Source organism: Rhinopithecus bieti, unplaced genomic scaffold, assembly GCF_001698545.2.
Source record: "Rhinopithecus bieti isolate Rb0 unplaced genomic scaffold, ASM169854v2 scaffold_9383, whole genome shotgun sequence".
Lineage (NCBI taxonomy): Eukaryota > Metazoa > Chordata > Mammalia > Primates > Cercopithecidae > Rhinopithecus > Rhinopithecus bieti.
Genome location: NW_016806471.1, coordinates 2,428,607 through 2,441,757, shown reverse-complemented (window position 1 = coordinate 2,441,757; position 13,151 = coordinate 2,428,607). Strand labels below are relative to the sequence as shown.

At 34.5% G+C, this 13,151-nt stretch overlaps 1 protein-coding gene across 6 annotated transcripts in view; it reads right to left on the bottom strand.

Annotated features, from left to right (window-relative positions):
• EXOC6 (exocyst complex component 6) overlaps positions 1 to 13,151 on the bottom strand; it is a 227,528-nt gene that overhangs the window by 69,297 nt on the left and 145,080 nt on the right. For all 6 annotated transcript variants that reach the window (XM_017876754.1, XM_017876757.1, XM_017876756.1 and 3 more), the window contains one exon: positions 1,070 to 1,211. In XM_017876754.1, the coding sequence (XP_017732243.1) occupies positions 1,070 to 1,211 (142 nt within the window). The remainder of the gene's footprint in view (positions 1 to 1,069; positions 1,212 to 13,151) is intronic.

Sequence of the window (13,151 nt, the reverse complement as noted above, 5' to 3'; positions counted from 1 at the left end):
TTTACTTTGAGAAAGAAATATTTTATAAAAGTTTTCTAATTAGAGAAAATTAAAAATGCTTTCTAGGAAAAGAAAATTAATATTTCTCTTCCTTAGGAAAAAAAAATTTTCTTTTGCTTTCTAAATAAATGTTTCTTTTTTTTAAAAAAAATAAATGGGTAGGTTTTTAGAAACTTTGGATAGTGTGTATGTGTGTGTGTGTGGTGTACAACAGACAATTGATCTTGTCCAAAGAACCTAATAATTTTCTATAATATTAATGATGTTTTTCCTAGCACAATGCCTTATACAGAATGGGCACACAAATATTTGATATCTGTTGAAAAAAATGAGTCATTTCTGCTTCAGTTGCAAACTGCTGACATTTAATTTTTTAATGTCTTTCACAAAGAATACATTATGAAAATTTTTCCTCAGACAAATATTTTACAATCCTTCTTGTGCCCCACTGATTTTCAATTTATCAACTGTGGTGCCTGATAGAACTGTCAACCAGGGATTTTCATTGTTTAATCACTGTACCACTTATTTGAAAGCACTGCTTGAAAATTTCTCACATATACTCATATCTTGTACTTAAAGAATTATAATTTGAGGGTTGATAAAACCCATATCCAAAAGCACATATAACAAGGCTAATAACCAAATAGCATATTTCATTTGCAATGCAAGGTCCTGGGGTCATTCTTCTAGCAAGTATCTAAAAAGTTACTTACAGGGCAAGTAAGAATGACAGAATCATTTCATCTATTTATGACAAACATTAGGAGAGTCCTAGAAAAAGGCAAGAATGACCAGACAAGGAATAATGAGGAAAATGAGTCATGTTTTTAAATATCCCGATCTGGAATGCCACTTCAGTGCCTCTCTCTAGAGGCCCTAAATGTGAAGCTGAGATATTTTTATCTTCCTGTTTCAGGAAGTTAGCCCTACTCCTAAGGCTGCTGAAAGTTTAGCTGAACCAGGCCTTTTCCCTCCTTTCTGAACTATCCTGCTGAATACATTTTTTTCATATAATTTAAGTATAGATTCCCAGTAATACATAAGAATAAACCAATATAGTACTTACATTCACACTGTATGACATCTAAGTTAAACTGCTGAACAGCTCCCATGCTTATTTGTTTTAACTCACTGTCCAGTAACATCTGCATTAAGGATGTTGACAGATGCTGGCAGGCTGACATGCAAGCTGTCTGAGCAACTTTCCCCTGTTTAAAACAATCAAACCAAAAATCAAACAAATAAATAAACATAGAAATACATCATAAAGGATCAGAAAAATCATATACTTGGCATTCTTTTTGTTGGTTATGCTTGGTACAATGGTGATTACTTTCCTTCCTGTTTCTGTATTCTGAGTGGTTATGCCTTTATATTATAGAAATTAACATGAATATTTTTAGTTTACTTGGCTTTCTCAGGATATAAATATCATTAAAGCTCTAATTGCATAAAGGAAAATTAAAACACCAGTTAAAAACTGTTATTTCAGGCCGGGCGCGGTGGCTCAAGCCTGTAATCCCAGCACTTTGGGAGGCCGAGACGGGCGAATCACGAGGTCAGGAGTTCGAGACCATCCTGGCTAACACGGTGAAACCCCGTCTCTACTAAAAAATACAAAAGCTAGCCGGGCGAGGTGGCTGGCGCCTGTAGTCCCAGCTACTCGGGAGGCTGAGGCAGGAGAATGGCGTAAACCCGGGAGGCGGAGCTTTGCAGTGAGCTGAGATCCGGCCACTGCACTCCAGGCCAGGCGACAGAGCGAGACTCCGTCTCAAAAAAACAAACAAACAAACAAACAAACAAAAAACTGTTATTTCAGATCTCTTGAAATACTGAAAGCACTTTAGATATGCATATTAAAATGACATTTATGACACAAAATAAGTCATACTGACAGAACATTTTATCCACATAATGCTCCTTAATCTCTCCTTTACATAATTAACCAAGTAAGAATAAAGGAAGTTAACAGTATAACTTACTATTATTGCTATTTAAATTACAGCTAAAATTCAAAATACCCTTTGAATCATAAGAGCTTACTTCTAATCAGAACATTAGTCTATAGCATAGCTTCAATCACTGGCAGAAAAAAAAGGTTTGTCTACCAATATGACTTCAAGATTTTCTACAGATGTGCATTTAGCTTTAGAAATTAAGTTTTTAAATCATCTGGTATGTTGGAAATATGTGGTTGAATATTTGTGGCTTTCTTTCAGTATAATACACATCATTAAAATGTATTTCCTACTATAATAATCTCCTAAAACTCTATATGAACTTTCACTGATAGCCTAAATTGTTTTCTTAAAATAGCCTTTTAAATGTTTAGCCTCTGCATTATACAGCTGACTCACAAAACTACACCACTTTTAGTATAAATTTTTTTTTTTTTTTTTTGGGACAAAGTCCCCCCCTGTCACCCAGGCTGGCGCAATCTTGACTCACTGCAAGCTCCGTCCCCTGGGTTCATGCCACTCTCCTGCCTCAGCCTCCCAAGTAGCTGGGACTACAGGTGCCCGCCACCACGCCTGGCTAATTTTTTGTATTTTTAGTAGAGACGGGGTTTCATTGTGTTAGCCAGGATGGTCTTGATCTCCTGACCCTGTGACCTGCCCACCTTGGCCTCCCAAAGATAAATTATTTTTTTAAACAGGTTTTGCATTTCAACTAGAAGTTTAAAATATTATAAAAACTCTTTTAGGTAAAATTCTCCCATATAATACTGCTCCTAGGATGGCTATCTTCAACTGACAATTATGTTATTTGGTGATGGACTGACTACTATGATAGGATTCAAAGACCTATGAATATCATCAGAAATAATTACTTTTGGAAGACATGCTATGTTTTGCCTCATTTGCATTAACAAATATTTACCCAGTCATATTTGATAATTATATTTTTCCTACTTATCTCAAAGGCCAGAAAGCTACAAAATCATGACCAAAATCTCCCTAATAGAAATGTTACAATATATTAGTACAAAAACATCTTACATAGGATTGACTTGTGAGAAAGGTAATAAAGAACATAAATACTTGTTCAAGATGCTTATTACAACATTTGTTAAATCACACATTAAAAGTCAGACAAGAAACAACTTTTGAATGAGTTTTTTTGCATTTAGACACTATGCACAGTGAAAACTACATATCTGAAACAGAATGTCAATTTCTCAATCAAAAACTTAAGAGATAAAAGCTGATGCAAACAATATATTTGACAGATACTGATGAACTGCCAAAAAGGAATGTAACAAACAATGCAAAACCCAGCATGATTCAAGATCCCCCAAACTCAAGAGGAATTAGTCTGGGAGACATGCAGCTCCATTCCCCAAGCAGAATAATATCAATATGAATGAGAAGTGGGGAAGCAGAGAAAGGAGAAATCAATGGCATGTCATTTAATTACAATGTAATAGGCTTCAGAATACTTAATGGAAATGTCATTTTGACCCAATGGAACAGTTAGTGCATTTTAGTTTAATGTGCTTCTCCATCAAATAAGCTCCATGTCCTATGCATGCTGCCACTATCATGTACTAACTGCAAAAGTTGATTAATAAATTGCCAGAAAATTACTATTAAATTCATTTCATAAGCAAACATACTGTACAATATAAGTGGTATTGTTTTATGTAAACCTTTAAAATTTAACATGGGTTCAGATGCTACAAATGACTACATAGCAATAGTACTGGAGCTGAAAATGATGGTAAGAGTAGACACAGGCTATTCAACAAACCTGGTGGAAATAAGTAATAAACACACACACACACACATACATACACACACACGAATTTAAATAAATATTTAATAAAATCTTTATTTAAATATCATGTGTAATACTAAAATCCTAACATTGAATTTCTTTTGATGAGACATATTAAATACAGGCTTATTGTTCTCAAAGATAGAAGATTAAAATATTTATATTTTATAAATCTTCAGATGAAATAAATAGCTCAAAATTTAAATTCATAATATCAAAGGTTCAGATTCTTTAAAATTTTAAAAGTTATATTCCATAAGATTATATAATATTTTTCAAATGTCTACTCTGTAACTATAAAATGCATACAACTATTCTTAAACTTCATCTACTACATATTTTTAGATAGAAATGTTAACACTCCAAAAATTTACACACCCAAAAATATATTTGATAATTTATTTTTAATGTCTATAGCCGTTGGCACACTCTGGTATAATCTTCTGAACACTATTATTATTATTGTTGTTGTTGTTGATGCCTTTAATAATATATCATTTTCTAGAATAAAAATAGTCTCAGTACTTTTACAATGATCTTTTAAAAACTAGCCCTTTCCATTAGAGATGCTCTAGTTTTTAATATTATAATAAAAAAAAGCCAAAATAATTAAGTGAAGTGACTCAGAAAACATGGCACATTTAATAAATTTCAAGCACCTCAAAATTTCTCCTGCCCTCATCTGAAAAATTAATTGCAACTATTACCAACATTTTCCCTCTCTTTACAAAGTTCAATAAATAAGTAAAAACACCTGCTAAGCTTTTAAAGGTAACTACTTTTTTACCCTGCTCTAACATTTGGCTGAAAACAACCCGCAAAGAGAGAAAACCCTTAGACAAACTTCTTATATTTCAAAGGAACTTGTAAAAGAGAATCTGCTGACATATTAGATCCTTTTTGCATTACCGAAAAGCTTTTCTTTTAAGAACAATTGTGGTAAAGAGACATTTGGCTCCTAGGAAATTCCCAAAGGGTCAACCATATGCATCCTTCCATGGCACCTTCACAGTGCTGCTTTCTAGATTCATGTCTCAAAAACAGCTTTCATCATTTACTTGTGTGTCAGTCAATATGATTTATGGACTGCATTCAACAAAGTCAAAGCATATAGAATGAGAAATATGACTACAATCTGCTAATTTGTTTTGTATTGAGCCACTTAAGAGTCAAAGACCTGATGTCAGACTGAGACCAGTAACACAATTAACCAGCCGGTGACAGATTCATCCATCCTCCCTGCCAGGCTGTGCCAATCAAAGACAGCATGAGGTGACATTTGGTGAAATCAGTAAGAAAACTCATTCTCTAAGTAACCTATGTGAGGCCTTGATTGACATTTTTTGAATTTAGTTTGTGGAACATAGCCAGTCTTTACCCAATAGTCCTTCACTGCAAGCTGTGAAATAAGGCTTTTAATGCCAATCACAGGAACAATAAACCACAAACCACCAACCCTCAGCTTAAAAGGAATTAAGAAAACACATCTGTTTGTATGTCAAGACAAATTTTCAAAATAATTTACTATCATAGATTAGGCTAAAGATACTCTGTTTCCTGTGAAATATAAAATAACAAGGTAAAAACACAACATAGTTTATTAGATTATGGCTCAAAACTGGTTTGTTTTCAAAGTAATGTTTTCATAGATCTACTCTAATTGTAAGAGAAATGTAGAATACTTAAAACTAATTTGGCCCATTTAAATTTTCATTTGAAGTTTTCATTTGTGTCTCACCATATTCTTATTTCAAAGATCTATTAAAAAAGGTTTGATTTCAACAGTGATTATTTGAAAGCACTTTCCAATGCTGCTTTCATTCTCTCAAGTACATTTAATGTTAAAATGTGCTCTTGAAATCACATTCTTTCCGTATTGGTCTACTCTTTCTTAATGAACCCAGGAGAGTCCATTTTTCTTTATTTATATTCCCACAAAAGGTTAACTTTGTACACTAAACTACTTTTTTACTTAAGGAAAAAATACACAGACTCAAATATATTGTACATTATATTATTCTTTACATTGATAAAAAGTTTTATTTAAAAAGGTCTAACTCTTGCCAAAGGAAAAAAGGAAAATCAAAATAAAATCATGGGTCAATTGGACTATTATACCATAACACTGGGATAAGTGACTTCATAATATCTGATCTGTATGGGCTTTTTAAGCTCTTATCTATAATTCACGCCAGTAAAATATGGGTCATTTATACCAAACTCACTTATCATCATTTACTACATAAATTTCACTAATGAGCACTATGAAAATTAGTCTTTTTCAGAAGCAAAACAAGGGAAGCTAGTTTAAGAATTAAATTTTTATTTTAATTCATTAATGAAGTTACATGCAATAAATTAATAAATTAATGAATTTAATTTCATTTCAGTATGGTGCTATTTTTAAAAGGCTTTAAATTGTAAACTTTCTTTAGAGAGAGCTTTAAAAAATACTGAAGAATGAGGTATTTCATCAGATGGAAATTACTAAAATTAAGAAATTAAAAATTAATTGAAATATTAAAAAGAACATTAATTTAAAAAAACTTGGAAAAACAGGGGTATTTTTAATTCAAGAAATCTGCTTAATTCTTTCAATTTTATATAAGAATCAACTAAATCTAGAGCTTTACTATATGAAAATATTCTTGTTCAAATGTATAAATACTGTTATGAAATCAGGAAAAAGATACCTAAAACATAGAATATGAAACTTTCCCCAAGATTATTTCACAAATGCACAAGAATTTCTCTACCTAGTAAGATCAGTTTTAATTCATTTTCTGGCTGAACACTGTACATAACACTGAAATGTCTGATTCTCAGTAATACAGAATAGACATGTTATAAAGGTTTAAATATCAAGATGAATTCCCTCAGCGAGTTTAAATAACATTAATACTACCTTGAAGACAATTTTTTTTTTTTTTTTTTTTTTTTTTTTTTTTGGAGACAGAGTCTCACTCTTTCGCCTAGGCTGGAGTGCAATGGCACGATCTCGGCTCACCGCAACCTCCACCGCCCAGGTTTAAGCAATTCTCCTGCCTCAGCCTCCCGAGTATCTGGGATTACAGGCATCTGCCATCATGCCCTGCTAATTTTTGTATTTTTGTAGAGACAGGGTTTCACCATGTTGGCCAGGCTGGTCTTGAACTCCTGACCCCAGGTGATCTGCCCGCCTGAAGACGAATTTTTGAAATTATGCTTTAGAATTCATAGATCTATCAAAATATACTCATTTTAACAGCCACAACATTCCCCCAAATACCTCTTCACACTCTATATTCCTCTTATACTCTATTTCTGTCTGTCTCTAACTACTTTCAGCCCTGAAAGAATGAATTGGGACATCAGTTAACCACAATCTCACAGTCAACTATAAATTCCCATTCTCCCCTCTCAGGTTGTTCTCCTTTCAACAATTACCAATCACAAGGGTATGAGACAGTAACAGAAATGCCTACTCTTAAGACACACACACACACACACACACACACACACACACACACACAGAGAGAGAGAGAGAAATAGAACATGATCATCTTAAAGTTGAAAAATTTTTTCCTGAACTGGGACAACCTCAGGACTGCATAATACATGGCATATTTTTATTTCCCTCAAAACTTCCCCTATCCCAATCATAGGGCTCATCAAACTTTGGCAGTCTTTAAAAAAAAAAACAATATTTTGAGCATGGCCTCAGAAGGCATGCAGTATCTAAATTTTTAGCTTTCTACAAGTATCACTGCTTCTGCCATGGCAGTCCCATGATATTGCCAAACTCATCCTTTTTTTTTTTTTTTTTTTTTTCTTTTGAGATGGAGTCTCACTCTGTCACCCAAGCTGGAGAGCAGTGGCACCATCTCGGCTCACTACAAGCTCCGCCTCCCAGGTTCAAGCGATTCTTCTGCCTCAGCCTCCCGAGTAGCTGTGACTACAGGCACGAGGCACCATGCCTGGCTAATGTTTGTATTTTTGGTAGGGATGGGGTGTCACCATATTGGCCAGGCTGGTCTCAAACTCCTGACCTCATAATCCGCCCACTTCGGCCTCCCAAAGTGTTGGGATTACAGGCGTGAGCCACCACGCCTGGCCAGACTCTGCCTTGGGGGGGAAAAAAAAGGTGCCAGAATCATTAACGGGTTAGACAACAGAAGTGGTTTACATATAATCATTAATTAGTAAACTGGACAAATGTCACTCAAGCAAACTGGCTCCCCTTTCATACATGTAGGTGGAAGACTATTATAAACAGCCATATATAAAAAGATAGCACAAAGTACGCCTTTGTCACTAATGAATTTGTATTTAGGTTTCAATTCTTGATATTGACTCTCAGAGTCCAGTACAAGTAGAACTTCATTTGCTGAGGCACACATTTGAATAACATGTTCTGTGAAACGGGTTATGATGGGGGAAAAAATGACTCAGAGACTGAGTGCAGTCAAAGTCTCAGCCTCCCTGCGGTTGGGGGAGGGAGAGCACTGGGATAAACAGATAATGCATGCTGGGCTTAATACCTAGGTGATGGGTTGACAGGGGCAGTAAACCACCATGGCACATGTTTATTTATATAACAAACCTGCACATCCTGCACATGTATCCTGGAACTTAAAATTTTTTTAAAAACTCATAAAAACAAAGTCTCAACCTTCCTCCCGCAATGTGGCTTTGCTTTCTTCTGTTAGTTAACGTGAATGAAGTAACTCTCACTAAGGTCTACAGCTTCAATTGCATTTTATAGCATTTTCTGAAAGTAATTATACGGCATAGCAGTAGTCTCAAATTTGGGGATTCTCAAAGTTTTGATATTTACTCATCCTGAATGATAAGGGTTTACTGAATTTTCACTAGCTCAAGCCTTAGATAGTGGGAATGGGGTTGCAGTAAATACTAACAGTCATTTCTAGTTGATGGAATACCTAGGATGGGATTTTTAAAAAGTAAAGGGAATATATCAAGAGAAGGGAAGATACATATTAAAACAAAACAAAATCCATAAAAAGTGGGAAGGGGCAATCAAGGTAAACTACTTTTTTTTTTTTTTTTTCTAGAAACAACCTTGCACATGGCATTCAACAATACTCTGAGAGTGAATAATGTGTCCTACAGACATTTACATTAGGCGTTTGCCAATTGCTCCCCTCTTGCTTCCAAAGAATTGAAAGAGGTTTTTAATCTCAACACTACCAGCTACCACACTGACTTACATAAGAGACAGAAAGATGTAAAACAACATGACAGCTTTCCTACAGCGCCTAAAGTCTCCTGAGTGAAAGAAAAGGAAATGATTAAAAGTTTGTTGCCCACCTTCTGAACTCCTCCCCGATATGTAATATTAGTCTGAATATGCTCCTTTGGTGGGACCTTAACTCTGCAAAGTCTAATCTCTATACTTTTCGCATTCTAGTATCTTGCATACGTATTTATAAGTATATGTCAGCATCTTGGCCTGTTGGTTTTCCGTTATTTCTACCTGACTTGCAAATACCTTGTAAATATGAATGCACCAACACTGTTATACTTCTCTCATTAGCTCCACCCTGACCTTTCTCTATTACTGTTCCCTCCATAGAGGGAAGAAAAAAAGAAAAATAGAGGCTCCTTGGCATCACCAGTTCTTGGCCTGCACCAGAAACTTCTAACTCCAACATCATGCTCTACCGTCTCCTTCCTCCTCAGAGATCTGACCTTCTTTTTGCTGTCTTTTTCTGCTCACAATAAAAGGTAATTTCAACTCAATCTTTCCCCACACCTTTTAGTCCCTTTTCTTCTTCTCCTATTTCAACTTCTGCCCACTTAACTCAGGGGTGGAAAGCATCTTCTATTTTTTTCTATCATGGAAAACAGATTAAAGGGGGAAGATATCAGTTGGCTTCCTAAAAATCTGTCACTTCTATCTACAAAAGTCAAGTTTCTTTCTTTTTTTTTTTTTTTTTTTTTTTTTTTTAGACAGGGGTCTTACCCTATCACTTAGGCTAGAGTGCAGTGGCACAAACGTGGCTCACTGCAGCCTCAATCTCCTGGGTTCCAGCAATCCTCTCATGTCAGTCTCCCCAGCATCTGGGACCACAGGCATGCACCATCACATCTGGCTAATATTTCTATTTTTTTGTATAGACAGGGTCTCACCATGTTGCCCAGGCTGGTCTCAAACTCCTGGGCTCAAGCAATCCTCCCACCTTGGCCTCCCAAAGTACTGGGATTACAGGCATGAGTCACCACGCTGGTCCTCAAGTAACTTTATAAACATGAATTCTCTATTGTTATCTTGTAGTAAAACCACCACATGCTAAACTTTCATTTGTTTTTTGTACTGAATCTTCCTGTTCAAGATGGTACTTTGCTCATAAAGCCTGGACCAATGATTTAGTCTATTTCATCTATAGTTCTGTTAAAGAGTGAAGTTATAAGAGACATATACATGTGTGTATATATATATGCATATGCACATAGGTACACTAATACAGTATATATACATATATTTAGTCTATAGACAAAGAAGAGTCCGTTTTAATTATTTCCATTTATACCCATCTTAGCTGTTACTTACAGGTGAAGTCTAGCAGTTTTTTCCTAATCCACCGGCTTCCTACTAAAACTTTCATGTTGTTTCCTTTTAAAAGTCCTTTCATTACTGCTACTTCCAACTAAGTCCTGACCAAGAGCAATCTGAAATATTGTTTTCTGCAATGTTTGACATCAGGAAAATATTTAAGTATGGTATGCTATATACAAACTTAAGACATAATTTATGAAATTAAATTTCTCACCAAGATTAGTCAGCATTTGGCTGAAACAACTTAGTAAATGTCTAAAAGGATTAAAGTTACAAAATACAAATATGTTCATTTTCAACTAAGAAGCAAGATTTTAAAAAAGTTAACATCTAGTAGTGAAAATCAATTGTTTTATAACATTAAGAAAAAGCTTAATAAGAATACAAATTCTATTTCTTTTTTTATTTTTTATTTTTATTTTTGAGACGGAGTCTTGCTCTGTCACCCAGGCTGGAGTGCAGTGGCGCGATCTCGGCTGACTGCAAGCTCCGCCTCCCAGGTTCACACCACTCTCCTGCCTCAGCCTCCCAAGTAGCTGGGACTACAGGTGCCTGCCACCATGCCTGGTTAATTTTTTGTATTTTTAGTAGAGACAGGATTTCACCATGTTACCCAGGATGGTCTCGATCTCCTGACCTCGTGATCCGCCCACTTTGACCTCACAAAGTGCTGGGATTACAGGCATGAGCCACCATGCCCGGCCTAAAAATTGTATTTCAAAGAGTGGACCTTGACTATTTACAACTTTTTCAAATATTTTCTCTCAAAGTTTTTTTTAACTCTCTCTAATACAGAGATATATTAGATTGTCAATGTTTTGTTCATGATGATTTTTGTATACTTGGAATTAACTTGTAACAATGGATATAATATAAAAATGGATATCAAAATATATCATAGAAATACCACTTTCATTTCCACAGAAATAACTACAACATAAAGAACTTTTTGAAAATACTGGACGTTCAAGTGCCAAACTTTCAAAATCTCTAATGCAAATTTATCTAAAACTGATCCCAAAATCTGCCCCTGCCTCCTTAAATTGACAATAACAATTTGAGTTTTTGGATGGCACGGTCAGTTTTACTTCTGAATATCACTTCTGTATTTTGAATTACATGGTTCATCAGCAGGAAATCTGTTAGCAAGCTTAATAAGTACTCAACGATTATTATATTGAGTAAAAAGAGCAAATGAAAGCTTAAAGGTCTGTGTCTTCAATAGACACAGAAAGGAGTCACAAGGCAATCAAATAAAAAAGGAAAATGTATTCTAGTAATAGCAGAATCAGTGTTTAAAGTAGCAAAAGGAAATATACTCTAAAACAAGCAAGTTCATTCTGTGTGTGCTGCTAATTTAGAGGCATTCATCTATCATATAAATGTGACCATCATTTTTTATTCCGAAGATTTAGGCATGCGTTTTTACATCCATACTAATCAGACAAATCCTCCTCCAAACTTTTGTCTCTCTCATCAAGTTGTCTAGTCAGAATTAAAATACCAAGAGCTTTAGCAGTTATGTCTACTGAATAAGCAAATTTAGAACACATCAGTTCTTTGACAAGGTTCTGTGCTATACAGCAGTGATTCTCAAATATTAAGCAAAAAATGCAACTTGTTAAGCTTCAAAAATTTTAGTTCAGTTAGGTCTAAGGCCAAGCACTGGAATCTAAATATTTAACAAGAAGCTCTTCCCGCAGATGATTTTAATGCAGAAAGAAATGTCAATTTCTTCACAAACGACAAAATTATAGAGAACGTATGATTCTGAAGATGTTTAAGTCTGCTTCTTCACATAATCTGCTAATATAGCTTAAATAAATTACTCAAGGAAAGATGGCACACTAAATTATTTTACAGCTAATTATTTAAATGTTCTGTCTCCCTCAAGGAGTGAATAGCAAGCCAAAGTAAAAACTGAATCACTGGTCTCAATTTAAATACATATATGCCCCTGCTGTAGTTCTGTACTAATTATAAAGTACAGGTTTATTCCTTAAAAACATTAAGGATTAAACATTAATTCTGTAAAATAACAAGAACTCATTAAAATATCCTTAAAGTCTATTTAACTTTTTTAATTACCTAATTTACTTTTCAAATTTTAATAATAAAATATATGGTATTTAAGTACTTTTTAAAAAAGATATTTACCCAGACATATGGATTTAACTTTATTATATTAGGTCAGTGAAACTCAGAATTTATGTATTAGTGGAAGTTGAACTTCTGGTATCGCCTAGACTGAAGGTTCCCCTCCATATCGGAAGCTGCCCTCTTCATCAAATACACAATGAGTAAAGGAGAAATCACAAGCAGAAATGGAGGAAGCAGATACTCACTAGCCAGGCTGGTCAACCTAATTAACCCTAGTAGGCAGTGGGACAGCAGTTGTGTTCACCAGACAAAGAACTCTTCTGGAAGACTGGACTAGACCCTAGATAAACACTAACTTTTTTTCTAGATTAACTTCGAATAAATCTTATTTGCATTAGTAAAATTATCCCACCATCATAGTTATTTTATTCAACTATATTTTCCATAATCTTTCAAAGTGTATATAAAGATGTCTTAGGAGATATAAAGGCCACAAAGTTAATGTGAAATTCAGATAAAATTTAGTAACCTAGTCAATAAAAGTCTGTCAACAACATTCAACATATAACTACTACGTATGTCATAGGATGTGATAATGAAAGTATCATAGTTCACAATATATCATTTTACATGAATTAAATTCAATAAATCACATCAACATTATTCAATGCCATTATAAATTTTTAAAAATTAACATTCAAATAAGAAAATC